Below are 27,824 nucleotides of genomic sequence, written 5' to 3' on the forward strand. Positions count from 1 at the left end.
GATATAAGCATAAAAGCAGTCTGAGACAAAATTTCACAGACAAATGAGGGTAAAAGCTGTTTTAAATGCTCGTTATCTGGAGCAGTTCAAGATGAACTGAACTTGGGAGTTGAGGCATGTCTTGCATAGCCATTTTGGGGGAGTTTTCCATCTGATGGTTTGAGGGGTTTTTGCCCTATTGTGAAAATAAGGCCACTTGTGAAATTGAGCTGTAACTCTGGGCTCAGTTTTCCAACTCATAAAAAGGTCAGAGGTGTCCAAATACAAGGTTTTGATTCCATGTCTAACATTGAGTCACTTAAACACTAATTTTTAATGAAAACTTCATGTTTAATTTATCTGCTGCATGTTGGTAAACAAGTCCTTGTAAAGATTCCCCAGTGACGTTTCTTTTTAACAGTATTTTGTCCTTTAATAAGCAAAAATACAGTTCGCTGTACTTGGAATACCTGGTATTCAAATGCCAAGCTGTGTTTCCTGTTCATGACTGACCAAAATGCAGCATTGCAGCATTGCCGTTGGCTGATTAGAGACGAGCTGATGGAGAGCCAGCCTGAGGTGGCCAGCATGGGAAAGCTTCCTGGGCAGCGTCTGTCTGCGAGCCCAGAGCTGAGTGCCCATATCTGCTGTCTCAGACATGAATTGCTCCTGGAAGCCCAGTCTTTGGAGTAGCTGTTGCTGTTTGCAAATTGATCTGCCATCACCTTCAGCTTCCCAAGGCAAGGAGCCATGGTATGATCCAGGGGCGGGAGTGTTAGAGCTTTGTCCCTGTCACTCCATGAAATATGTTATGCTCTTTGCTTTTTTTGGATTGTTGTTTGGGTTTTTTTGTTTGGGGAGGGAGGGGGAGCGGGAGGGGGAGAGACAGGGAATGCAAGAACCCTTCCTCTGTCTTCCATGTTCAAGACTGGTGCGCAAAGATGCCCCTCCATAGCTCCATCTGACAAATAGCACAACCAGGGTTGAGACATGAGAGGACAGGGCCACGCTTTGCAAGAGCATCTGACTAACTCGGGCAAAGCTAATTTGGTTGACATCATTTCTATACGTAAGACTAAGTCTGTTTGTGTCCCATTGTTATGGCAAATCCCATGATGAACTGCATTTTATTGACTTCTGCCGGCCGTTTGACAGAGCCTGGCAGCAGATTTGAATGTGAGTGCTGTTCCAGGAAGCTGTCTTAATAGATACTAATTCAGAATTTAAAGGTTGCGGGGCAACAGATGGGCCTCACAGGTAGCTGTGACAGCTTTACGTAACAGGGAGGACCCGGGCGCTTTGGTGCATCCCTGCTTCGTGAGCCAGGCGGCCCAGCAGCCACCCACTGGGTGGGTGAAGCAATCTGAGATGAGTCAGTGGCAGGCAGGGGCAGCGAGGGGGTATCCTGAGTTATAGGCCATGCCATGTAGCCAGAACATGCAGTATTTGGCTAATAGTTTTGTGCCTTTTCCCCTCTTTTCAAGGCTACAGCATCACATGTTGATGTGTGTTTATTGGAGGGATGCTGTTCAGGAAGAGAAACGCAAGGAGGGCCCCCAAGTGGCCTTCCCTGTGTTTGTGATTTTTGGAAACGGCTAGCATCTAGTGTTGGTTTGCTGGGTACTAGGCTTTGTAGCTGTGGCATGACCCGTGGTGGACTTAGTCAGCTTAATCTGCCTTCTGTCTCTAGCAGTGCAAGCACTGAAGCTTGGCATGCTGGGATTTGTCATCATTGTAGATGTGGGCAGGGAGAGGAGGGAGAGGAGCTACTGGCAAGGGTGGGAAGGCAGATGCTGCAGCTGGACTTCTGAACGGGACATTGTGTCTGCCCTGTCCAGATGAGCAGGACTTAGGTATGTGTTGGTCCCAATCTTGGCTGCTTTCAACAAATGCAGCCTTACTGATGTTAGCAGTGTCGGTGTTGATCTGTAAATGCTGAGGATTTCCCTTACGGTGGATAACGCAGGTCTAGAGGAATAGCCAGCCTGTCTTTATACTCTTATTTTTCTTATCCAGCAAGGGAAATAATTGAATGCACAGTTCCCATTTGTTTAGGCTATGGGGCCTAATCTTTCTGTTCGACTTGAGAGCAGACCTGGGTCCACACATAGGAGCAAATCCTTTGATACCTGAGGGATGTAACAAATTGGTGGCTGTGAAAACCTTCAAGTAGGAGTTTCTGCTAATTTCTCTTGCTGCCTTATTCTCAGGGTGGTGGTGAGGTGCAGAACTGTGAATTTCAAGATAGGTGTGGACAAGAAGACAAAGGCAGTTCGAGCCTGGCGAAAGGCACTGTGCTTAATGAACTTGTAAAATCAGTCACTTCCAAGGTGATCCTGTAAAACAAGTCAAAAGAAACCGGATGGAGTATTTCAAAGCAAAACAAAATTCAAGACCCAGAAGTACCTTTGGGGACAGCTGACTAGTTCCACTAATGGCAGAGTAAGATCTGTGGAAAGTCACAGGAGGTGCATATCTCGCTGCAGCAGCCTCTGTTTCAGCTGCGTTCTGGTTTCCCGCTTACGGTTTTACAGCTGAACAACTCATCGTAGCCCCTACGCAAGCGTGAGCATGCGCAGCTCGGCAGCTTTCATAGCCTAAAACAACAGCTCTTAACTTTCCCTGCTGGATGTGTGGACCCCTGTTAAGTGAGTGCAGGTGCCAGCAGTTGAGCTGGCTTTGGTAGTTGTGTTGCAAACCCCTTTTCAGTAGTTCATGGGCTGGTGGTGTGAAGAATCTGATCGAACAAAGGCACATCTGATTTTGCTCTGGTTGCCAAGCAGGCAGAAAGTTAGCCCTGTTAAAGCAGTGCCTGTGGCTCACTGTGTGCTCTCATAATTGTGTATCACTTGCATGAGCTCCTGTGTGTGTCCAACAGCTAGAGGTTAAAGCATGGTGTTTTCTCATTTTCCACCTAAAAGTAATTTTACAGCTCTGCCCATGGATGACTTCTGTGGCATCTGCTGCCACTTTCAGAGCAGTGCCAGGTTTCAGGCTGTCCAGGTTTACTGGCGTGAACTGGCAGATTGAAATGCAGGCAGGACTCCTGAGGAGCTGAAAGACAGGAAATTCTCTTGCCCTTTCCCCTTGCCTTGTTAATACTACTTCTCTTGACTTTTTTGGTGGCACGTTCACAACTTCTCATGTGCAAATACATTTGAAAGTTCTCCTCCCTCAGGCACTTCTCAGCCATCTCCTGAATTCCTTCCTCCATCGCTAACTACTTTTTCCATCAAGATTAAAGCAGCAAAAAAATGTTCTCTATGGGCTAGGTGCTCCCCTGTGCGTGAAAAATGTGTGCAGGAGCCAAGAAACACCAGGAGTTTCTTCCTGATTGTTCCCAAGAAGAATGGGGAGTGACGCAGGCAAAGGGCATGATCTTACACCAACAGACACACGCTCTGAGGCCTGCACAGAAATGGTCATGACCTCAGCGAAACAATAAGGAGTTCGGGGGCAGCCACACCGAGTTGTGTGGCCCCGCACATTCCTCCTTGACCCTTTCCTTCTGGTCCAGCATGGTTCCTTTCAGGTTCATCCTTCCTGGCCTACCCAAAGCCAGTGTCCCCTCTTCCCACCAAGAGCAAGTGACTTGATGCAGAAGGAAAACACCTAGATTAACTCTGTGTGGAGACTGTTCCCTTGAACGGGGCACAGGGGAGAGCTGCAAAGGAGCATTTTAACCCCAGTCCTGAGCTCTGCCAAGGCCTGAGCTGCACCCCACTGAGAACAAACTGTGAGAGGTCTCACGAGTTGGGAGGAAAGATGGAGCCTGCTGTCCTTGCTTTCTTCTCCTGTTACTCAGGGCATGTTTGCACTGGTTTGACCTCCTCAGTTCATTTAGGCAAAGGGAAGATACCCCTGTGTGGAGTACCACTATAAACTTGTCCAGTACCCTCTTGTAATTCAGGTGCCGTATTCAAACTGCAGCCTGGAAGGTCTTCAGAGGGGTGTTTAAGATGATTCCAAGTAGGGTTAGCTTGATTGTTTTTTAAACCGTTAAGTATTTGTGAAATGTAGCAATTGAATGCCTCTACTAAAGGTTTTTCAAGAGAATTAATCATAAAGTAGGGATTTAAGATTTTCCCAGTTAGCTCTGACCTAACTCCAAGCCCTGCTGCAGGCTATAGTAAGACATCTGTTGACTTCAGTGGATGCAGGCTTAGGCTCCTTGGACCGTCTGAGTCCTTGAGTATTTAGGCGTTTACGTATTTTGAGTGCCATGGGATTCCTAAAAGTTCCCCTTCATTTGTGATGGTAATTCTTTAGTAAGAATTACCACGATATATAAGAAGAGCAAGGTAAAAGATACAAGCCAATGTGCTATTCAGTAACAGCAACTCATAAATGTAAGCGTGCTTTGAATATTACTCTAGAAGGTTAAAACACCCTGGGTGGAGTAGAAAATGCAGGGGCACTTGACTATATATGGGCACAGTTAGGATAGAGCCTCTTGAAATCCTGGGCATTTTTCCATCAACTTCATTGGGCTTTGGAGCAGGCTGCAAGTGGCTTGTGGCTCCTGTGACACAGGAGAATCTGGGGGCGTCTGTCGCCTTCGGGCCCCTGCCTCTCCTGTTCGTGCAGACGAAATGTGAAATGGTAGCGGAATTAATATTGTCAATTTTGAGCAGTGACTTGTGAAATAACACCTGACAGCGGTGGGAATTAGACTTGTGTATTTTCGTAAGTTTTTTATATCAGCTCTCCATCAGTTCTTCATGCCTACCACAGGGCTTCTGGAGACTCTGCATTATCCATAACTGAAGTGAATTAAGGTGGGAGTGTTTCTCTTCTTCAGTACAAGTAGTTGTATCTATTTGTATTGAAAGAAAACGTGACATAGATATGAGCCAAATTCCCTTTATCTTCAAAACATTTGAATACATTTGTTTAAGAATGTGTGTTGCTTTGTTATTTGCTCGTTCTTCCTTCAGCACTTTAGCTGTGTGCTGCCACATGCAGAATTTCTGTTATGTTTTTTATGATCAATGCCTAGTTGACATGGTAATACGTAGTCAAATGTTGACAAAGGTGCCCTGTGTGTATGATAGAAAATCTCTGACTTTAATGTGCATAACATACCTTGCGCTGATGCAGAGCTGAGGCTCTGACTTAGGTATCAGGTGTTTTGGTAATGTTGAACAGCAAGTTTGTCTTTTATTTGTCATAAAAATCATCTTTGTTAACCTAGAACTTGGGTTCACACAGATCAGTGCATGTGCAGAAGGCCCCGCAGAAAACGTCCCATTATCCTTAAAACAACTCAGGAAAAAAAACCCCAAAACCAAACAACCCAAACCCAAAACCCAGCAACGTGGGGGAGAGTTGGATCCCATGCGTGCACTGCAGTGGCCCTCTGGAGCCCCATCTGAGTGTCTGGAGCGGAGGGCTCTGCCGTGGCACAGTGGCAGATGAGTGTGCAAAAAGGGCCTGCACAATCTTCATATTCTGCACAAAACCTTTAGTCCAGTTTTTTCCACACATTAAATTCCCCCAAGGTTTATGGTCCTATGCAGAATGTAAAAATGGTAATTAATAGAAATAATACAAAATTACAATTCCATATGATTTACTGCAAGTCACTGCCAACAAAATCCAAGCAAAGGTTTCCACATATCACGGGGAATTCAGTGGTAGAAAAGAGGCTTGCATCTGCTTCAGGAGGCCTGTTATTTCAGAAGCTGGGTCTCAAACATGGGTCCGTCTCAAACCATAGACCTTATAAATCTCCTGTCTCTTTTGTAAAGCAACAAGCTACCTGAGTACAAGACAGGAGCTAAAAGTGTGTTTGGCCTGTGCTAAGGATGAGGGAGCAGAAAAGGGAAAAAAGCAAGGGTTGAGTCGCTGAGACCACCATGCACAGGATCTGACATGTCCAAACTTGCAGAGTAAATAGGGCCAAGGGATAAAGTGGTTGTCACATTTGAATATAATGAGCTGACAGTTTTGCCACTCTTAAATCTCTCTCCTTGGTCAGCTTTAAATTTGCATTCTCCCGCAGCATGGGTCGAGGCTGTAGCATCAGGAAAAGGAGTCTGGGAGGCAGCCATTGCTACTGGGGCTCACCATCCATGGAGGAAGCCATCTGTGAGAAGGTCAGCAGTCTGGATCACGGGAGACGCAGGTAAAAGTGACTGCCTCCGCACGTGCATTTGGTAAGTTGCAGACACTGTGCGTGCCTCAGTGCTACCTTGAGAGAAGTATCAAAATAGCTACAGGGATGCCACGGGGCTGAAAGTATTACAGACTGCAAAAGTAGTTCGTAGGTGCTGGGTGATGGTAAACCAATACTTAGTCCTTAAGTAACACTTCGCATCTGTAAATCAAAAACCGGTCTCACCCTCAGCATGCACTGTGGAGGAAGCAGGCAGCATTTCAGCAGCCAGCTGAAATTACGTGGAGACTCCCTGGCCTGTCACACTGCAGAGAAAGTGAAGGCTTCTCTGTCTCTTTTGCTTTTGCTGCTTGCCTCCTTCAACCCTGCCATTCATGAACAACCGAGGGGAGTTTCGGCTGTTACTAATTTTAATAAAGTGGTTTTAGGAATGTTTTGCTTCTCTGGAGCTTTCATAACATATACTAATAGAGGCTTTTGGCAAGAGCAGTAAAGCAAATTGCTCCCACCCTCTCTTAGCATGTGGTAAGCAGTGTCTATCCCAGCAGCCACGTGACTGAAAGTCTGAATGCAGTGCAGCACATGGTAAACTGGGAATGCCCTTGTGAAACACCCAGGCCTCTGTGTCCAGCACAGAAATGCCAGCCTCTGCCCTCCCACGGTCGCTTTGCCCATGATCTCTGCCAACTCGTGCAGTTCTCTGGAGCAGTTTATTTTTGAGCTGATGGGGAATGTTCTGTCATTGGGGTTGCACATCCTTGCACCATGGTTGTGTCTAAGCCTTAATTTCCTTTGCTTTTGAGGGCTTGCATCAGACTTTCAGGCACTATTGAACAGGCATTTGTGTTTATCTGCCTACCTGGTAAGGGAAAGGTAAGCAATTTTTATGCTTTAAATGCCTCTCATATCTCCCCAAGGGCATTTAGTTATCTCATTCCTTAGCTGTAGATACACTTGTAGTGGGTGTAAGTTAGTTTCCTCCTGCTTTATCTGCAAAGCAATCTGAAGCCCAGCTGAGTTCATAGTGCAATACACAGTGATTTACCTTAGAACAAGTAGCGTCAGGACTTCACACCACTGCCTTTTCCTCGTTGTTCTAAATTAAAGAAAAAGTTTATGATCATTTCGTTTACAGTGAACACGTTTTTCAGATGTGGTTTTCTGTGTTCAGGTGGTGCTAATGATGGGTTAGAGGTGAGAAAAACAGGCCCAACGTTTCCCACTTGTGGTGGCAGCAGGAATGACACCAGAGTGGTCTGTGCCCCCACATCGGTGCAGCTAGAGCAAAGGCTGCTCTCAGTGGCTCAGAGTACATCAGGAGCGGTCTCTCCTGCCTTCCCGTTCCTTTCACCCAAGTGACTGGCATAGGAGGAGAGGAGAAGAAAATGGGGTCCTGTCGAAGAAGGTTTTGGTGACACCGGCCCCATGAGGTTATTCTGGGGATCAGACTGAAATGAGACATGTTCTAGTTTTTTCTTGCTTTTGACACAGCATATGACTCATGTCCTTTTTACCAAAATCTGGGGGAAGTGAGTGTGCAGGGAGGAGGAGATGCAGAATGGGAAGGTCAAGAAAGCTTATCTCAGTCTCCCTGGGGTTTTACGCGGGATGAACAAGACTTGCAAGTCCAGTGCCTTTTTCTGATATATACTGAGAACTATTGGGAAGAAAAATCTTTGCAAGGCCACTGGGTGCCAGGGTGTATTTTGTGCCAGGCAATCTTGGGTTTATGCACTGCTGTTCTGCCCAGTTGCTGTTCAGGATTGTCATCAGACAAAGCAGCAAATGAGGGTGATGGCTGTAGGGGATTGGAACTGGTGGATGAGAGGGGATGGAAATGTGCTGGCGACAGAGAAGACGTGGCTGGGAGATGAGCTATGCAGCACCCAGCTGGGAGCAAGGGGAAGAGAAAGGCTGGGTTTTAGAGTGGGCCCAGCTAGGAGCCAATGAGGATTGCTACACACCGCACATGCCGCTAGAGAAATGGGACCGCTTTGCCAAAGGAGAGCCCGCGAGGCTGGGGAATACAATACAGCCACAATTCAGGGACAGAGACGTAGCTGTCACGGCCCTTCTGAAGAGGTCGGGGTAGTAAGCTGTGCCCTCTTTGCCTTCAGAACTATCTTCAGCGAGGACAGTAAGCTGGACTGGCTTGGACAGACAGCTTTTACTGCAGTGCACAGCTTCACCGAGTATCTCTGTGCGGGAGATAGCATTTTGGATGGGAGGCTGTATATGTTTTCTGGTCAGGGGTGCAACAGAGATAGCAATGTGGGAGCTGGGGGAAAACAGCTTAACTCAGAGAAACATTCAAGTCCATGGAGACAGTGTTAGGATTTTTATAATGTGCAGGCCCCAGGGGTTTGGTAAGAAATAGCTCGTAACTTCAAACGGCGATAGGTAGCTGAGACAAGATCCCTTTCAGATGCAACATGTTTGGAGACAGCAACAATACACACTCTTATGAGGACTCCCGCCCCTGCCGAAATAGTATTTAAGGTTGGGTCAACTATTATTTCTTGAGTGCTTTACTGGCATCTGACCTCATGCTAGCACAGTTGTAGCCTGGAGTTACAGTTCTTTAAGGCACTTGTTTTGGAGCTGAGGATGTACGGTCAGACTATTTTGCATCAGTGCGTTCCCAGTAGTGGGTTATTCACGTGTGGATTAGGGGTGACACAGCTTGGTGCTTCTAGTTCTTCTATACCAACGGTTCTTACTGTTGTTCCTCTGTTAACTTCCAAGCTGGAGCTTCCCTCTGCGTGAAGGCAATTCTTCCATCCCCCAAAGCTAGCTACCTAGTCAGTTAAATACGTGCAAACTGGGGCAGGCGTGCATTGCTTGTAATCCATTTATTTACATTATACAGTATTCAGCTTAGAAGGAACTTTCAGCCTCTCTCTAACTCTGCCGAGAGGATATGTCCTGAGTTGGACTGCTAAAACATGAGAGATGAGTGTTACGACTTCTTTTTGAAAGGTATTTTTAGATTTACTACAGAAAATTTGCAGGATTATGGACAGGTATCTAATTATTGACCATCAAAACACCCTATTTTGCAACAACAAGGGAATTCCCAAGAAAATTTTAGACTTTTCTGTGTGCATGTGTCTGTGTATACACATGTGTCACCGTCTTCATTCAGCTGGAGTGAAAGTTTATGAAGGGGGGAAAAAAAACCCTACCTCTAGGTAAGATGTAGCAGCAATAATTCACTGCAGTGTAATTCCCTTGCTTTCTCTACTTGCATGAGAACTACACGGCCTAAGCCTATGGAAAGTGATGACAACAATAATGTATTATTTCTTTGATTTATAGTTCCCCAGCAAATGCTCTAAAGATGTACCAACTCCACAAACAATTTGTAGAAGCCGTGAAGTAGAAGCATTGGTACCTACAGTTAGAGGCAATTGTTGTGGTCAGTAATAGTTGTGCAATGTTACCAGTGAAGTTTTAGTAGAGAGAGGCTTATTGCAGATGGGCATATTATCAAACTGGTCTATTGTGAGCTTGCAAGTATAGCTGAGGGATTTCCAACAGGATATTTACAAATTGTTAATATCCTGTTTATGAAAACCATGTAAACAATTGAAGGCCATTGCCCAAAGGCTCCAACGTTATTTGGACCTACGTAAAAGACAGTTCCAACATTTGCAATGCAGTCGGCAACTCTGATGATATGCGACATGGTAGTCAGAGTTGCCCCAATGTAATCAAATGCATGCAGCAGTGTGCAGTGCCTTGCGTAAGAAAGCTCTAGGAGAGAGGGGAAAGAGACTTGCATAGAGACCTCTTTTTTTAGTTTAGTTAACCTATGCACCCTTTAAAGTGGTTGATTTGGAAAGATGGGTAATTAGCTTTGTGTACAGCAGCCCTTCCTGGAAATCTCTCTCCTGGTTCACAAAGGGGAATGTTACAAGGACAAAACAGGGGGAAGGGTTGAGAAGCCGGGATGGAGACAAAAGAGCGGGGCCACGTTCTGCACGGGCTCTCACGTCTGGCATGTTTCACCTAAGACAGGCCATCTCCTGTGCTAACTTAATGGTCTTTGTTTTGGTTGATGTCAGGCTGCTTGTGTGCTTGGTTTGGGCAGGGTAGATTAATCTGGGTGTGGAGCTGGAGCGCGTGTTATGTACGAAGGGGTGACCTCTGCTGTAGGCATGCTGCAAGTCAGTAGCCAAAAGTGTCTCATCCTGAGCATCTGATGTGCAGCCTCTTTTTGGACTCTGACAAAAAAGTAGTTTTCAGGGATGCCTATTTTTGTCAAAAGTCCTGGAGAGGGACTGTTGTTATTGAGGAGTTTAACTAGATTCAGAGACCTAAGTTCTGTTGGGCAGCTTTGGCTAACTGACCCTTATCCATAGCCCTGTTTTTCACGTATGAAGGACAAAGACCCCGGCTGCAGGAGCATCGATCGAGAACTGCCAGCCCTAGCTTAGTGCTGTTCTTAATTTAATAACTGACACCAGTCTAATTAAACCCAGCCCTGGCCTTTATCCTGTCCCACTTGATTTACATGCATGCGCTCCGAGTGTCATAAAGGAAATCTCCTGCATCTCTTAAATAATACCAAGCTGCAGGAACGAGGACGAGGGGGTGGATGTGTCGATACCACGCAAAGGAGTTATCCTTGGAAGTGTCACAGTCAGCTGACCGGCTGCTGACACCTCTCCCCCAGGACACCCAGTTGCAGATTCCTCTCCTCGTCCCATCTCCCATGCACGCAGCAGGTGACCAGCACCCTCCCTACCCATGGGCGGAGAGGTAGGGAAGAGTTCCCGGGCAGACTTGGCCTGAGGGGTACGCCTATGCTTTTGCCACCCCTTGGCCCTTGGGCAAACCCACAGCTCCTTGCTGAGAGAGCAGAGAAACATGCAGGATCTGAACACGTTTTGTTTTGCTTTGTAGTCAGGGAGGAATCTAGGCTGCAGTCCCAAGATGGCTTGGGGAACAACCAGCTCTGAGCAGAAAACTGGGGTCTGTCTCCTTTCCTGGTGGCTGATAGCAGCCAGACCTGCAGATGTGGGAGGAGAAATCAATGTTGCAGGCAGATGGTTTGCACCTGTGCTGGAGCTATCTCTGCCCTTCTCAGACCCACAGAGGCCTACAGTCTTTCCCTGGGGCTCCCTGTGGGTACCCAGTCTGCGGCTAAGCGGGCTAATTTCTTCAGTCTGTGACCTAGAAACGGTGTCTAGGGAGGCTTGGATACCTGAGGTGATGTTCAGACCATGGATGGGAGGAGAAGGTGACTAGAAGATGATTTCACATAGTCTTGGTCATTCCCAAACCAAACCCCAGAGGTTTCCGCATACCATGTGACTCACGGTTGGCTCTCAGGAGTTGGTGGTACTAAATTCACTGGAGATCAAAGAATATGGAGTTTTATAGCAGGTTGGGCCCAGACAGGGAAAACACAAAATGGGAACATCTTGTTGAGTGTTGCGACCCCGAAGTATTCCTGGTCTAGCTGCATCTCAGCAGACAGAGCGTGACAGGAACGGACTGGCTCTGAGCTGATGCGAGCCGGACCGAGTGCCGTGGCTTATTTTTGCTCGAGTTGTAGGGGAGCTTCATTGCGGACCACAGTGTCCTAGTTTGAAATATGACTGTAGTGATGAATTGGGCACCCATGTTTATAAGTTCCTTGGGGCACGATGTCTCATCACCTCTGCATGACAACAGCCAGCACAATAAAGGCCTGATCCTGACAGCCTTTTTTTTGGTCACTTCAGTAATAGTAATGATTAACAGTAATTATCAGAACAGTAATGGGAGTGTCCCATAATGCTAGTGGATGGGGGAATTCCACTAAGTGCATCTGCTCCCATGCCTAGCGCTAGTTACCAGGCCAAACAAATACACTGTGGACCCGTGCCTCTTTCCTAGATTTGGTTTCTGGAACGTGTGCTGGCTAAGCTGGTTTTAGATGAATTGCTGTTTACTCTATCATCCCTAATGACACATTCCTAGTGTTGAGGGTGCCCCAGCTCCCCGTGCGTATGGCTGGTGTGCAGGTGACAGTCACCGCTGAGTTGCAGCCAAAATGTAGAGCCTGTGGATGGCTGAAGTCCCAGTGGCAGTGCAGGGCCTGGAGTACAGGGCGACTCACAGCTCAGTGCTGCTGCTTCCAATTCAGCACAGGAGCCTGAGGCTGGGAAATAGCCCGCAAGTCAGCCTTTCCTCTGCTCTCGTCCTGCTTTTATCCCCTCACCCCCTGCAGCAGTGAAAGGGGCGAAATACGCTTGCCAGAGGGATTGAAGCCACTGTAGCGGAGGCCTGCGTAACTTCTCAGCTGATGCCAAGATTCCCAAATGGAGCGGGTGTGAGGCAGAGGGCTCTGCTGAACATGTGTGTGCATCACGTATTGTTTAGGCTTTAGCGCAGGCCTTAGAGGCTGGCCCTGCTCCAGCCCAAGACAGGTCTTTCCTTCCCTCTGACAGTGGCACGTGTATACAGAGTGTCTTCCTCCTGTTCTCCCTATGCTAGCACCAGCTGTCCAGGTGGAAGATATAGGAGAGGGATGGAAGATAGCGGTGGAGAGCCGATAGCTGGGACTGACTGCCATGGTGAAAGGCTGACAGGAGCCAGTGAGTGCCTGCTGAGTCACAGCAGTCCCCACAGTGGTGGTTCTTGCTGTCATTTCACTGTCCCAAGATGGATGTTGCTCTCAGGATGGAGCTGTCGAGCCGCATGGTCAGCCACCAGGAACATGCTTTCACATAACGATTTCAATTATATTGTCCACTGGTCAGGGCATTAAATGCTGCACCCATGTGTTCGCGTGGTGAACCATCAGAGAGGGCAGTCTTCATATTTGCATGTGTTCTTTCTCTCAGTGGTTTACTCTCATCTTCCTGGAGAATGAAAATTACTATTGCAGAGATGAAGTTATGAACTCGAAAGAGGTGCTGATGGACAGAACAGGACACAAGACTGATGGGTAAGGGGCTGGTGTTCTCCCAGCTTGCTTGCAACCTGCTACATGCTGTGTGGAAAACCACTTTTCTTCCACCTTGTTCCTTCTCATATTCTTAACAAATCAGTTGGAGCAAGGAGAAACAATTACTAGATATTATGGGCAGTGATATGGGAGGGACTTGGTTTGATAACACCCTTTACAAGGGTACAAATAAAATGCTTGCACAGGTTTGTCTAGCATCAAGTAAAGGCAGAAGCCAAGAAAAGGCTCCACAAATGAAAAAAGCTACAAACCCCTCGGAGGCTAAGAAATCACTTAGCATGGAGCAGTGAGCTGTAATTAGGAAAGGGAAAACACCAGCTGAGCATTATGAAGCTCTTCCTGCCAGTGAGATGTGTTGAGCCATTCAGGAGTTGCCCAGGGGAGAGTAATGGAAATGTCATACAAGCCAGAAGAATGAAGCTTTAAAAACTGCCCTGTAGGGAGCAATCCAGCATGAACTGGCAGATGCGTCCACCTTTTCATCTCCATCTTCTGAGACATGTTGAGATGGATGGGAATTAGCTGTTTGGACTTTTTTTCTTTCTTTTTTGAATTGCTAGTTAATGCTGACCCAAGAAGTTGGCTAAGAAATCAGTGAATTTGGGGATTGTTTTTTTTTAAAACAGCAAAACATCTGTGTTGTCCAGTACCTTTGACCTCACCCTGCATTTACAGGAAGAGGCATCAGCCACTTTCAGCCTTGGGGGCAGCATTTTGAACTCTAATAGTTTATACAAGAGCCTGGTTGTTTAAGAACATTTGACCTAATTAATCCCTTCTATACATGGCAGATTTGAAACTGACCTTTATGTGGAGTAAGTTTGGCTCGAGGTTTTTCCTTACTCCATTTCCTCCAGACTATCTCATCTATGTATCCCAGTTAAATATATTCCCTTCTTAGGGCATTTGTGCTCACATGCGAGACCCATGCTTTTTACCACTTATTATTCTCATACTTAATATCTTCTGTAGTTCAAATGAAAATGCTGTCAAGTGAGCTGCACTCCAGTTAGCCTTGTGGTCTTTTGAGAGAATTTCTTAAGAATGTCTCATGCTGTGCAATGAAAGCTTGCTGTAGATAAAAATTTGTCTTACTCGCATACTGACGTATGCACTCGTGCTGTTTTCAAAAATGCTGGCTGATTTTTCCCAAGAATTTGTGAAAATGCTGCCTTTTCTTACTTTATGTGTGTGTGCGTAACAGTGCCAAGTGCTTCAGTGCAAGACTAGGAATGATTTTCTTCTGGTTTCAAAAATGCTTTGTAACAAAGAAACGTTGATTTTGCAAATAGGTCTTATTCTCGACATACGAAACCAATGCAGATCCATCCCCGTGACAGCAATACATAAAACTGGATGCAAGTCCTACAGAAAGCAGCTGAAGTAAGTAGTAGAGTCACTTGTCATGTATGGTTTTAGTTATGTAAAAACACATACATAAAGTGACAGTTCATTGCTGTGAACGCATGCGTATTCTTTACGGCAAACCACCATGAGGAAAAGTATTTTCAAGCACAGACAAATGTACATTTAACCTGTATTTTTTCCTCTCTAAGTTGAAGAGGGTATGTTGTTCATAGAAAATCTTTTGTGTCATCAGTGATAGCTAAACTAGTAGACAAAGCTCAGTCCATACCCTTGAAATAATCACTGCTACGGATCTGTTGCTCTGTCCAAAAAAAAAGAAGAGATATGAATACTTGCAACATTGAAAGAGGATTAAGCACATCATGGACTTGAGTTGAGCCTATGTACTATGTAAAGAGGTTTTCCTTAAAGATGGCTGTTAAGCCATTGCAAGGTAGCAAAAGCAAGTAGGTCTTTTGAACAAGTTCTTAAGGTATTTCCTCGTATACTTGTTACACTTTGTAAAGAAGAAAATCCTGAAATGTCAAAGCATTCTGGGGGCTACTCGCTGGTCTGATGCCAAGTGGCATAAATCCATCATTGACTTGACTTGGGTGTGCCAGTTCACCCCAGCTGAAATTGAGGCCACTAGCTGAAATGCACCCGTGATGCTCCATTGCCCAATCAGTGCTACCTCTCGGCATTGTACAGACATGTCACTCTGTACTCAGATCTGTGGGATGCAATGAATCTGCCTTACAATGAACCTGTTGGTGCAGGAGGCACTACTCAGTGTGAATAGCCTCTTGGAAAATTGGCTCTTAAGGTATGTATCAACTTTATTCAACGAGGCAGCCTCCACGTGGAGGAGAGGATGGTGAAAGCCGCAAGCGGGGATGCCAGATGCGGAACCACATACCGTGAGACAAAGAACATTACAGAAAGGTGAAACAAAGATGCGTGTATGATACTTGTTTTCCATATATTCAAATCTGAAAGAGGAAATTCCAATTAATTGTTCCAATTGTGTCAGCGTTACTTGGTATCTGGATACTGGTACAAGACTATAATTAAATGCTGTCTTTCAGAGGATAAATCATGCAGGAATTTAAGGGTGAAATTAATTATAAAGTCAAAGTTCTACAGTGATGCTGCTTTTTGAGGCATCTGTATGCCCACACACAGATAGGCTTTGCTAATCATTGCAATTCCTTCCTTTACTCATTATGAGCCCTGAAAGAGCAGGCAGTAAAATTCTTAGTAAGGGGGATCAGCCCAAATTAAAGCAGCAATGAAAACAGTCATGCGGCATCAAAAAAAGCTACCATTTGGTAATCTTAAAAGTGGTATAGTGATTGTATGGGGGTAAACTGTAACCCTAATGTTAGAGGGGGGGGAGGAGACTAGAAAAAGATTCTGGCTATATCATGCCCACTTAGTTGTGGAGGATGAACTTCTAAATGCTACTTTAATGCTGATCTTTATTACATTTATCTTGCCAACTCTCATACCATTTGGATAATTAATAAATGGCGCTGACATAAAATTCTGTAGTAACACATTGCCTTTTTTCATTTCAGCATCTCCATGGTTCTGTAGACCTAAGAAAACTCTCCCGACATAAGGAGGACTATGATTTGTAAGTACCAGATCTACTTCAGCTCCCAGAATTAATGTGTTTATTACTTATAGTTGCAATCTGAACGTGGTGATGTAGTATATCGTGTTCTGCAGTATCTTCTACAATTAACTGTCTTGTATCAATAGCCGCTTATAAAACGGAGAAACTATGGGTACTTGAGTCATCAGCTGTTAAACTGCACCTCACTATCAATACTCAAATTCCTTACACTATGAGATAGGCTTATCAGTTCTGCAATAAATGGGGTATCACCTTGCCTTTTTTGACGATGGAAAGCGGTAAGGCAGAGGAAGAAGGTTTTTGCTTTAAAAGGAAAAGGAATAGCCACCATTGCTGGGCAACCTGTTTAGATAAAACACCCTTTGTATTTGAGGCAAATGTGTACAGTAGGAATTTGGGGGTGGGGTGTCCCTCGGCTACCCGATGATGGAATCTAAGTGCCGAATGAGGCCTTGACTACCATAGCGACAGAGCGCGTGGGCTTTGACAAGATGCTTGAAAGGAGTCTTTTTTTAAAAATTAGCCGTACCGAGTTGACTGCTGTGTAAGTAACTGAAAGATCTGTTGCGACCGGGAGCTGCCGATGCTTTCGGGCTGTGATGGGGCCCCAGGGCTGGAGGGGCAATGCAGCGTAAGCACCCACTGACCTTGGGACTGTCGCGGCCGGTCCAGGTGCTGGATGAGGTGGGTGCTGACTGGCATTCCTGTGGCCTGTGCTGTAACTTAATAGAGCATTTCTGCCCCCAGCACCGAGGCTCCCCGGCAGCAGCACGTGCGTGCCGAGGGTCACTTCAGAAATGCCAGGAGATGGGAGATCAGGGAAGGCAGCAAGCTTCTGGCTGCCCGCCCCGAGGTGTTCTCCAGACCTTGGTTCGTGGGCAGGCGGCGTTCGTGGCAGCGCAGTGGCCCAGCGGTCCCTTGCGCGCGGGCAGAGCCCACCCGGGCAGTGCTCGGCTCTGGCTCCACGCTGCAACCATCACAGTCTCCCACCGTTACGCCTGGCAGCGACGAATTGAGGCCAAGCAAGCAAGCAGAAGGCAGCGGCGCCGAGGCTGTGCAGTCAGCCGTGGGCATCCATTGCCCCGGGAAGTCCCGGGCATCAGTGCCTTGGCCGGGTTGCTCGGAGGGGACGGGTGATTTTACGACCCCACGTACAGTTTGCGGTTATGTTTGCTAAAATAAGGAGAACCCAACGTAGCCGGACAGCAGGCGGAGGGGTCAGGCAGGAGCGTGTCCGGCCGGGTCTCCCCTCGCCCCCTCGCCCCGCCGAAGCGCTGGGGCAGCCGGGCCGGGGTGCAGCCTCCCGCCCGCCGTCGGGGCATCGCCCCCGGGCGCAGGGGCCCGGGGGGGGACGGAGGGCGGCTGCCCGCCGGAGGCGGCCCGGCCCGGCCCGGCCCGCGGGGGGCGGCGGGGCAGGAAGCGAGGAGGCCGGGGCCGGGCACCTGCCCGGAGCCGAGCCGGGGTTTCATCACCGGCGAGCGGCGCCCCGCCTCTCCCGCCGGCCCATAAAGGTCCGGGGCGGCGCGGCCGGCACCCACACGGCTCCCGCCGCTCCGCCGCAGCCGCCTGCCTCCCTCCTCTTGCTCCCTCTCTTCTTCTTCTTCTTCTTCCTCCTATTCTCCACGGGGACGCGAGGGCGATGGACGCCGGCTGTCTGCGGGGCCGCAGCCTGCTGCTCTTCCTCGGTGAGTGCCGTCGTCGTGTCTCCCCTCCGCGGGTCGGGGCGGGGGGGGGGGGGGGCCGTGGCGTGCCGCTGCGTCCCGCTCCGGGGGGCAGCCGGTTCCTCTGCCCCCCACCCCGGGGCAGGGGCTGGCGGGGGATCGGGCGCTGCTGAGTGGCGGGGCTGGGGCGTTCCGTAGCTGCGGGAAAATCTCTGGCAAAACGTAAAGCTCAGCTTGTCTTCGGGTGAAGCCGATGCGTTTCTCCTCCGAGATGAAGTCACGGGCAGGGATGGGTGTACCTGAGCGGCTGTATGAGCTGAGGAGCAGAGCGCACGGGTCTCGCTCCGTGGCGTGCTGTCGTGGGACGTTTTGTTGCTTGGGCGATGCCCAGGTGTGCCCTCTGACTGAGCGGTGGTGCATGTTCGTTCCCCTTCTCCCCAACTCTGCTCGCAGCACAGTCTGCTCAAGGCAGTGCAGTCTGTTCTCTTTCACCTTGTCCTGTCTTGTCTGTGGTCTGGTCCTGCTGCCTTCACCCAGGCTGTGCTCTGGGTGAGCTCAGTAGGTGGATCCCCACGGCAGCAGAGACTTCCTTATGGTAACAAAACAAGTTGTGGCCTCCCTCTGCTTGACACTTCTCCATCTCCTCATTGGCAGCGTGTTACTCTACTGCATGACATAAGCTACCTGAAAGTCCAAAGTGAACACGTGTATCCTTAGAGCATCGAGAGTCCTGGAGCCTGGGTGTGCTGTGAACCAACAACTGATCCTTGCCACACACCTCCGCTGGGCTCTGGCAGTGACTGCTGAGAGCTGACCTTGTGAGGTGACTCGAACTGTGTGGGCAGCAAATGTTTGAGGCAGGACCGAGACCTGGCGTGCTCACACGCTGCTTTAATGGCAAAGCATATTCTCACACTCATGATGTTGGGCTCAGGGTCACAGTCGACAGGGAAGCTTAGTTCCCAAGACTTCTCTTTGGGAGCAGGTGTTCCCTCATCTGCTAAGCCCACTGCAGCATGAGTTTCTGTCTTTCATCTTGGCCAGGTATTTCCATGATAGCTTATGGATCAGCTGCTGCACAGCATCTTACTTGCCAGGACAGTGGGCTAAATATCTTGTCGTCTGTGACTCAGCTATGCTCAGTGGGCTAAAGATCTTGTCGTCTGTGACTCAGCTATGCTTTGCACAAAACTGGCTGGGAACTGCACAAAACTGGGAAGGAACTGGTAGGTCTTTATGGATTTGTATATGGATTTATTTATTTTCGGGGCAGACACAAAATCTAATACTAAGGGATAGATTAGTCATAGCTAGATGGCATCATAAGGAGTTGTAAGAGTACTTTGCTGCCTTTCCCTCCCAGGTCTGTAGTGTAAGCAGAAGTTGGTGCCACCGGCAGAAGCTGGGAAGACTGTCTGTAGTTGGCGTTATGTCAGACTTTAAGAGGTTCTCTGCTGAATGGCTGAAGCCTAGCTGAAGTGACAGTCGTTGCCAGCTTCATATCCTGGCTATCGTGGGCTTGGTGACTGTGCAGCAGAAAGGCGGTGGTGGGAGAGAGCCGTCGCTCACCCCTGAGGAGCCATGGTGCTGTGCTAGCCACATGGTGATGTGGCGGTGATGGAGCCAAGCCCAGGCCCTGCTTTTTCCATGAGTTACTGCAGGAGCCTTGGCACTGGTCCCCTTGCAGTTACTGTAATGCCCACTCAGTGGGGAAGGCAGGCTTTGGATCTCCAGATTCACTGGATAGCTTCAGGAGCTGGTGACCGTATGTTTTCCTGTGTCACATTTGCCTGGCCATCAGCAAGTGGGCTGAGGATAAAGGTCGTTGGGTCTGGAGATGTGGAGAATGTCAGTGGCTGATGTGTCTGGCTGGAAGCAGTAATGGATTTCTGCTTCTTTTGTGGTGTAGGGACCTCTGCCCCCACGCATGTCGTGGAATGCAGAGGGGCCCAGGCACAGGGGTAGCACGTGAGTAAGTTCACTGGTGTGTAGGTCTCCACAGGGGTGGGAGCAGTACTAGGATGACTGGGTGCACATAATATGTAATTATCTGCATTATCTCTGCTTAAGGGTAAGTCCTGGCACAATGTTGAAGATGATCACGTGGGCCTGTAGCAATTTTGGAGCAATAGTCTTCCCATAGAGGCTAGCGTTTCCAGGGCTGCCTTAGAGCTGCTCTGGCCTGGCCCCGGGCATCCATGACTTTGAGTCGGCAGTTCTGAAGCCATGGGTACAAAACGTGAGATGGGGGAGCCTGGACACTACTTCCCAGAAACATGTATAGATACTTCTGTCCAGTTGCCATAAGGGTAGTTTATTTGAGCGTATCTTTCAGTACCATTGCATCTGGTGCCTCCATTTAGACAATAGGCCAAACACACATAGACTGCAGGGGGATGAGGGGTGGAAAGGGCTGACAGTGTCTCCTTTCATATGGGTGAGAAGAGCAACCCATACATCTTGTATGTCATATTTCAGGAAGAAGAGTGTTGGGCACCTGCCTCGATGGGCATAGTCAGGCAATTAGGCACCACGTACATCCTACCCAAAACATGAAGAAGCAGCCAGATGATGTATCCTGAGTGCAAGGATGGGGAGGTGTGCTCTGTCTGAGGTGGTTAAAATTATCTCCAATGACCGTTTCCCCTGTCCCAGGAAAAAATACTTAGCCTACATAGGTAACCTGAACTCTAGAGATGCCATGAGTGATGTGAGCAAGGCGTATAGTTGCACAGCCAAATCTTGAATAAGAGTAAGCTGTTTGCAAGGCTTTCGTGGCTAACTCTACATTTCTGTGATCCTCATCTAAAACACAACCACGTACCTAGCCTTTGTGGCCAGAGGTGTGTGCTTTGTCTGAGGTGGCCTGCAAACTTCTGTGGCTAGCTAGGGAGACTAGCAGCAGAGAAATGCGGAGGGCAATGTACCAGAGTTAAACGGTGGTAGTAACGGTGTTCACAAAGCCAATAGGACAGACTGGCTAACTTCCATGTTTCCTGCTTAGTCTGTACAAAGAAGGCCTTAGACAGTCAGACATGGTCTGGGTGTCCAAGATCAGGTAACGGGGATCCACCTTGATCTGTCTCTAGAGTTAAAAATGGGCTGAGATCCTTGAGGTGTGTGTCACCTGGACACTTCTGTGCTTGGCATTGCTTTGAAAGTGCAACCTATGTGAAAAGTGTAGGCACTACCACTGTGGCAGAGAGACCGCAGAGATGCCACATGTGAAGTAGCATCATGGGGTCGTCTTCAGATGAACTAGTACAAGACTAGTGATCTCGGTGACAGGCGAAGCCAACTCAAGTCATGATTGACCTTTCCGAAACCTTTCAATTCCCCTTTAAAATGGGTGTAAATCTTGCAGAGAGGCTCGTTCTCAGTTATGTGCATCCTTCTTCCTTAGCAGTTGTCCTGTAACTGTAAACTGTGGCTGGCTTTCAGTGGATGAACTGATAATTAGCCCTTGCATGTCATCTCTGATGAAGGCTGCAGGAAGCAAAGGCAGCCAGTGTCTGTCCCTCATTTTCCTTTCATCCTTTGTGGAAGGATGAGTGAACAGCAGCATTATTCCTGTTCTGGTAATAGCCACTGCTGTCAGTGTTAACCTGGCAGGAACTCCCGCAGTACCGGATGGTGTTGCGCGTGCATGCTAATGCTGTAGCAGTAAGTGTAGCACTCGCATTCTTGCGAGGCACGCATGAATATCCACCATCTCATTACTGTTATCTTGTACCCTGTAGAGTATTTGCTTAGTGAACAGCAAAGGAATAAAAATATAACTACCTCTCCCAGGTCCTATGTTTAGTATACCTCATCTGATAGTTATTCTGGGAAAGGCTCTCCTTTGCTGTTGCAGTGTGTGGATCCCTTATCCTCCTGCAGGATCCCCCTCCCATTGATGTCAGAGGATAAGTATGCGCATGGGGGAAAGGGCAAAATATAACAGTGCAGAGCAGGAAGAACTTTGCCCAAACACAGAAAATACTGCTGGGTGTCAGCAAATATCCACGCCTGTGCTCCAGCCTTTCCGGCCTGTGTGTCTGGAGTCAGGCGGAGAAGGCTATTGGTTGTTGCACATGGCTGGAATGGGGCAAGCCTTTGTTCGGTGTAGTAGGAGGAGGTTATTTTTAATTTGTCCCTCACAGGTGTCTGACTTTTGGCCTTTCCTGTAGCTGGAAAGCAGTGCCTCCTTCTCGAGCAAAGAGAAGAGCTGATCAGTCTCTTCCATGTACCTAGGTTTGAGTTTCTCAGATGCAAAAGCCAGGTTCTGGTAACTCTCGAACAGGGAACTTTAGATTAAAAAGCAACTGCTCAAGTTATGCTTGGATCAAGGAAGTATGCAAGCTGAAACATATGTAGGCTAAAAGAGATCATCAGCTGGCTTAATCCATCTACTTAACTAAGTACAATAGAAGTGGATACATCAGGTACCTGTAGCATATTTTGCCTTGACTTATGTTCATTATTATCATCTGGGCCCGAGACTAAATCTTGCCGTAGCACGTCACTCGGAGTTGATAGCAGCAGTATGTGGGGAACAGGAGGGAGCCTCAGGTCACTAACTCTCATTAGTCTCAGGATTTCAGCATCACTACTTGGAATGACATGGTATATACCCAGTGGGACAGAGCTGTCCTGTGCTGCAGCTGCTCCCTGCCGAGGGAGCAGCTTAGTTCATGGAGCACTTCTAAAATGTCCGTCTAGGTCCTGGGAAGAAGGATGGACTCGGTAAGTCTTCTTTTCCCGGCATCATTTGGGATACCGGGTCCCTGGTAGAAGTTCAAAGCCTGCCGTTCTGGCAGTAACTGAGCTGTCGCTGTCTGTCAGCTGATGGCCTCATCCTTCAAACACTTTAACTGTCTGTTGTGGCAACTCAAATTGGCCTCACAGAAGCATTCAGCTGCTTCTCCTGATGAAATCTATAGTGAGCATAGTGCTGTTTAAAAAAAAAAAAAAAAAAAAAAATCCCACCCTGTAAGTAAACTTGCTGGTGCTGCCCCATTGGAGTGAAAGGCAGGTCCTGCTGAGTCATGCTAGCAGGCGCAGATGTGTCCAGCTTAGTCTCCTGTACAAGTCAAGATGCTGGCATCATTGGTCTGTTACCGTGGCTCTCACTTTGGTAGACCTAGTCTTTGTCCTCTCTTCTAAAGCTTGGTGGCAACCTGGCTTATTAGCTTTGCAAGCAGTGTGGTGGAGGGGAAGGTAAGCAGAAGGAATGGTGTTTTTTAAAGAAGCACAAACACACATGCAAAAACCTCCTGTCCCTCTAAGATGGATATGCCTGCTGTTCTTGTATCTAGCTGGAATAAACCTTAAAGGAAGCCTGCTAATCACCCAGAAATAGATGAGCTGCAGGAAATCCATCAATCACTATTAGATTTAACTCTGAGATGTAATGAAACTTTCTATTAACTGGAGTTGAATTAGAGTGATCAAGAAATTATGAAGGCACACTCCCTCCATTAGACATGCATGACCTGACAAGTTAATAGAGGCAAACAGCCCAAAGACACAAATTACAGACTTCTGTGGAATGGGGCTGATGACTAAGCAGTTCATGAGCAGGTTAGTTTGTGACCACAGCAGGAGTGTTAGCCAAGTGGATTTCATGGCCAGCTGGGGCAAATATTGACTGTTCCTCATGGGCTAGCCATGAAGCTACAAGGACTTGTGTTGGCCTTCAAATCCTGTTTGGAAATGTTCATTTAACTAGTAGAGTACCTGAAAGCTGTGCCTGTGCAGTAATGTACAGCCCAAAAGATGTCAAAATGCTTTATACACTGAATCTCTGAGAGAAGGGCAGGAGGGAGGGCCTTTGCCCCCCAAGGAAATGCAGCCACGGGTCCAGTAGCCAAACTCCTCAGCCTGTGTGGTGCAGTCTCCTATTATGTCTGGTACTCACATCAAACCTGCAGAGCTGTAGTTTTCTTTAGTGTGGATAGCGAAGGAAGGACAGAAATGTACCCGTTTTCTTCTGGGGTTCTGCTGAGTTAAGTTAACACTGGCCCAGAATCCGTAAAGTGGTCAGTAACCTCTCCAACCGAGTGACCGGACGAAGGGGGTTTGGTACCTTGTGTTAGCTGTCTTTGCAAGTGGTCTTTTAACTGAAAAACTCCAACATGAGAGTGTGTATTAGTGCAGGAACTGTCCAGCTTTTCAGGCTGGTTACAGCAAGTACAGGGCTGAGGAAGCTCTTTGCTGGTAAAGAGCAGCTTTTTCGTTAAGCCTACCTTGAGCAGTATGTGGTCTCAGAAGCCAGTGGTGGGGCACTGAGCCTGGCTCAGCGCTGACCTGGTGTGCTGAGTCACCAGCTGCGCTGACTTGCTGAGTCCTAGGAAATTCTCTCCCTGTGGACCCTTGTGACTCAAGGACATCTTGATTTTGATCACCAAAAGAACTCCTCCTGCAATGAATGCTGGGTTGTCATGCCTAATTTTGGAGCCCTGGCTGCGTCCCTGGCACAGGTGCCATACCAGACTAGTCAGAAAGCTAACATAATCAGCGATGGCCTAATTTCTGCCTCTCCTGTGTAATCTCTCCAAGCCTGTTCCTGCCCAGTTTCACTCAAGAGTGTGGGTGAGGGGTGGTCACAGACAGCGAGTTTCTGTTTGAAATCTGTTCTACATTTGTATTTCAGAGATGTTTCTCAGGGCTGCCTTATATAAATAATATAGGCAGCAGATCTCTCAGACCTGTATTTTTTCATCTTACTACTAAGATAAAATACTTCTGTTCTTGTATTAACTTCATGAGTACTCCAGCTGAAATACTTAACTGTACTTGAAAAGCATCTAGTTTTGACTCTTCTTTTTATTCTCTTATAGGTTACCTATTGCAAGGAGTCCTGGGCACAACAGTGATCCCATTATGTGGGCCTGGTGAAATGGAGAACTGCACAACAGCACTAAGTAAGTGTACTGCACAGCTCTCTTGTCATTTAAAAAGTCTTTGGTTCCCATCTTCCTTGGTCTGGTGGACTCACTGAGGTGCCCTTGGAAATAATTTTCCTGTTGAGCAACATTGCCAACGTCCTGCGAAGTGCTCAGTGTTGTTGAACAAGAAGCATTTTTTAGCCTGCATTTCCTTGAATATTGCTTCTTCAGCAGAAGAGCTTTGAGGTGAGAACTCTGCTGTAAAAGCAGAAATAGCTTGTGTGGAACTCCTGAAGGAAAAGCCAATATAACTCTGGCCTAGGAGAATGCTCTCCCTGATCAGAATGCTCGCCTGCTTGAATGCCTACTGCACTGGAGGTCTCTTGGTAGTGAGACTGTTAGTCGTACTTGTAAAGCTTGTACACTGCTTGGGAAATAGAAAGGGGAAATAAGACTGATGAGATGCTAACAAAATCTCCTTGCAGTCCAGACAGAGAACAGTCCACGTGTGGCTCAAGTTGGGATAACTAGATGCAAGCCTGAAATGAAGGACTACTGCTTCCACGGACAGTGCGTGTACATAGTGGACTTGGATGAGCACTATTGCAGGTATGGACAGGGCGCAATGCGTCCTGCAGACCTCCCTGAGGTGGGCTTTGAGATGAACTGGATGTGGCCTTTGACCTCGCTGCTGTTGACACTTAGCTGGAACACCAATCCAGCAAAGTATTTAAATGTTCACAAGAACTTAAAGAGGAGCAGTGTATATGTAATACACCTCAGCTGTATTTAAGCAAGGGTTAAACATGTGTGCTGCCTCCAGTGAAACCTGAGTAAGAGTCTTAAACACCTGAAATTAGTCACCAACCCAACTTAAACTTGGAACACTCATTCCGATGTGCTTCCCTGTTCATCTGTATTTACAGTAGTGTGAAATCCAGACGTCAGGCAAAGTAGCAAAGTCTCCCCTTTGATTCAGCCTACAAAATAATGACCCTCTGTGCATTTTTAAGGGTATTCCTCCTTTACCTGAAGAATTTGCAACCATTTCTAGGACCACATGGGCTTGAGTTATATCAGTTCAAATAGCTTGTCCCTGAGGAAACAGCAGGCCAGCAGTATAGCATGCTTTGTGGACTGCTAAAGTGTAACCCCACAGTGATGTCTCTAATTCTGGTCTCTTATCCTCAGGTGTGATGTAGGCTTCTCTGGCGTCCGATGTGTGCATTCAGAACTTGTCAGACAACCCCTCAGTAAGGAGTATGTGGCACTGACAGTTATCATAGTTCTGCTTTTCCTCACTGCCGTCTCTATTGCAAGCTACTACATCTGCAGAAGGTAAGAAGGATTTTATTCGAGGCTCAGGAAGGGGAGTCAGCTGTATGTGTAGTAAGATGTCCGCTGAGTATCTCCAGATAGACTGGGATACCTACACTCACTTGACTGCATGGACATAGTTTGATATACAGATCTGCTAGCCTGCAGTTAGTGAAGTGTTCAAAAAAGGAAGCATGCTGACTGCGTAGCATAACGCAAATTGCATGCTACGCAACAGCACCCTCATATGCCTTTTAACCCTGACGGAGGACTGTATAGGTTGGTTAAAGTCCGTCTTAGGGGGTCTGTTGAGGTCAAGGAGAGAGCAGACAGGGAACAGGAAAATTCTAGTTCTTTTTCTCGGTAATGCCATTGTGCCAGTAATCAGAAACCAGAGAGCAACTGGATTAATACTAGCTAATTTGTTTATCTGCCGTGTTATTGTGGTGACTGTGATATCATGAGCATTGCCTTATCTGCTTTACCATGGAGGACAGTAGTCTTCTCCATTAACAGACCCACAAGCAGCAGGAGTCGTTCTTCAGGCTAATAACTAATCCTAAGCAGCTGTCAGAGAGCCTAGAAGGTGGCACAACCCCCAGAGGGAGAGCTCAGCTTCACAGATCTGACAGCTAGATGGTAACCACTGTAATTGCTCTTCCCTACCTGGAGCCTCGATGGTGCATCATCTCAAACAGAAGATGGCCTAGTTGGTTAGAGTACTCAGCTCTGTGGCAGGGAAGGATCCAACAGGATTTCTCAAAGACAAACCTAGCACCAGCAGCAAGACTTTAATGCAGATGTGAAATCTTCAGTGAAGAGTTGAGAGATGAGACTCTGCATGCAAGTTATCTCAGACCTGGAAATGAGCAGAGACAGAGCCTAGCTGCTAGAGATTTAAAACAAATGTGAGGAGGTCATACAGCATTTTTTTTTTTTTTTTTTTTTTACTTCCTTCACCCCCCCCTCCCTTCAGTCCACCAAAAGCCATTTGGAACAACTGGCTTTCCAGAACTCACATTTCTCTTTTCTGCTTCCAGGTACCGAAGCAAGAAGAGACAAACAAACGCCAGCGAATACAAGGAAGTTGGTGCCTTGTAGAAGAAATGGTGGCTTCCTACAGCGTTCCATTCATCTGCATGGACTCAGTGGCTTTCCATCTATTTAAATGTTATTTTTGTTAACAATATTTACAATATTTATATCCTTTTAAAAATTTCAATTGTTTGATGATCCAATCAGTATAGGTCAAGCATTTTATTTTCAGTGTTTTATTTTTTTATTAAATAATATTCCCTAGCGAGAACCCCACCTAAGTGGTTCTGTGGGATAGAGATATATTTTTATAAAAACTCATCTTCTTACTCTGAAGAGTAATTTTATATTTATTCTTGTGAATATGCTTAAAACAATTCTACTCCTTGAAATAAAAGTTCTAGACAAAGTCAAAATGTCTGTGTGGTTTGATTGAAGTGAAACTTGGCATGGCTTGGCTGAGCAGAATGTTCGAAGCCCCAGCAGTTATTTTTGGAGAGAGAAACCATAGTATCACTAATAATATGTATCAGTGCACCTTAGTTCCAATGAACATAGCTATTAGCTGGCGTAATTGGGGGACAACTTAAAGGAAAAAGGCGCGCAGCTCCTAGCACAGCCTATCCAACATGTACTGCGTGACAGCAGCATGGATCTCGGCTCATCCATACCCTCAGGAAAGTTCTGCTGGGTATATTTTGGATTACAGCAGGGAGGCGGCAGCACAAGTTGATGGGTCTCTGCAGCTGAACGCCGTAACATATGGCAGCTCAGGGTATGAGTGTAGCTACGGGAAGAAGGCTCCCTCAGAAACCAGTACCAGGACTCGAGTCCTCCCCATCGTGTTTCTGCCATAGTGTCTTTCATAGAGCTGGGAGCAGGGGAAGGAGAG

General features: G+C 47.3%; 2 protein-coding genes across 4 annotated transcripts in view; both read left to right on the forward strand.

The window, feature by feature from the left end:
* LOC115340186 (probable bifunctional methylenetetrahydrofolate dehydrogenase/cyclohydrolase 2) overlaps window positions 1-6,089 on the forward strand; it is a 62,064-nt gene extending 55,975 nt beyond the window's left edge. Inside the window, exon 12 of one of the 2 annotated variants that reach the window (XR_003922961.1) lies at window positions 5,984-6,089. The gene's annotated coding sequence lies outside the window, so the exon portion shown is untranslated. Of the gene's footprint in view, window positions 1-4,683; window positions 5,132-5,983 lie in introns of those variants that run through there. The other variant, XM_041126599.1, reaches the window with a different exon arrangement.
* Window positions 527-27,348, forward strand: EREG (epiregulin). 2 transcript variants are annotated; one of them, XM_030011537.2, is made up of 9 exons: window positions 527-732; window positions 5,984-6,106; window positions 6,901-6,970; window positions 15,986-16,044; window positions 17,674-17,732; window positions 24,533-24,616; window positions 25,066-25,189; window positions 25,772-25,918; window positions 26,938-27,348. In XM_030011537.2, the coding sequence occupies exons 1-9, from the start codon at window positions 638-640 to the stop codon at window positions 26,996-26,998; spliced, it is 822 nt and encodes a 273-aa protein (XP_029867397.1). In that variant the 5' UTR covers window positions 527-637; the 3' UTR covers window positions 26,999-27,348. The 2 variants fall into 2 exon arrangements, with proteins under 2 accessions (XP_029867397.1, XP_029867407.1); XM_030011547.2 differs by lacking the exons at window positions 527-732; window positions 5,984-6,106; window positions 6,901-6,970 and adding an exon at window positions 14,336-14,441.
* The last annotated feature ends 476 nt before the right edge of the window (window positions 27,349-27,824 follow it).

This window comes from Aquila chrysaetos, chromosome 1 (assembly GCF_900496995.4).
Source record: "Aquila chrysaetos chrysaetos chromosome 1, bAquChr1.4, whole genome shotgun sequence".
NCBI lineage: Eukaryota > Metazoa > Chordata > Aves > Accipitriformes > Accipitridae > Aquila > Aquila chrysaetos.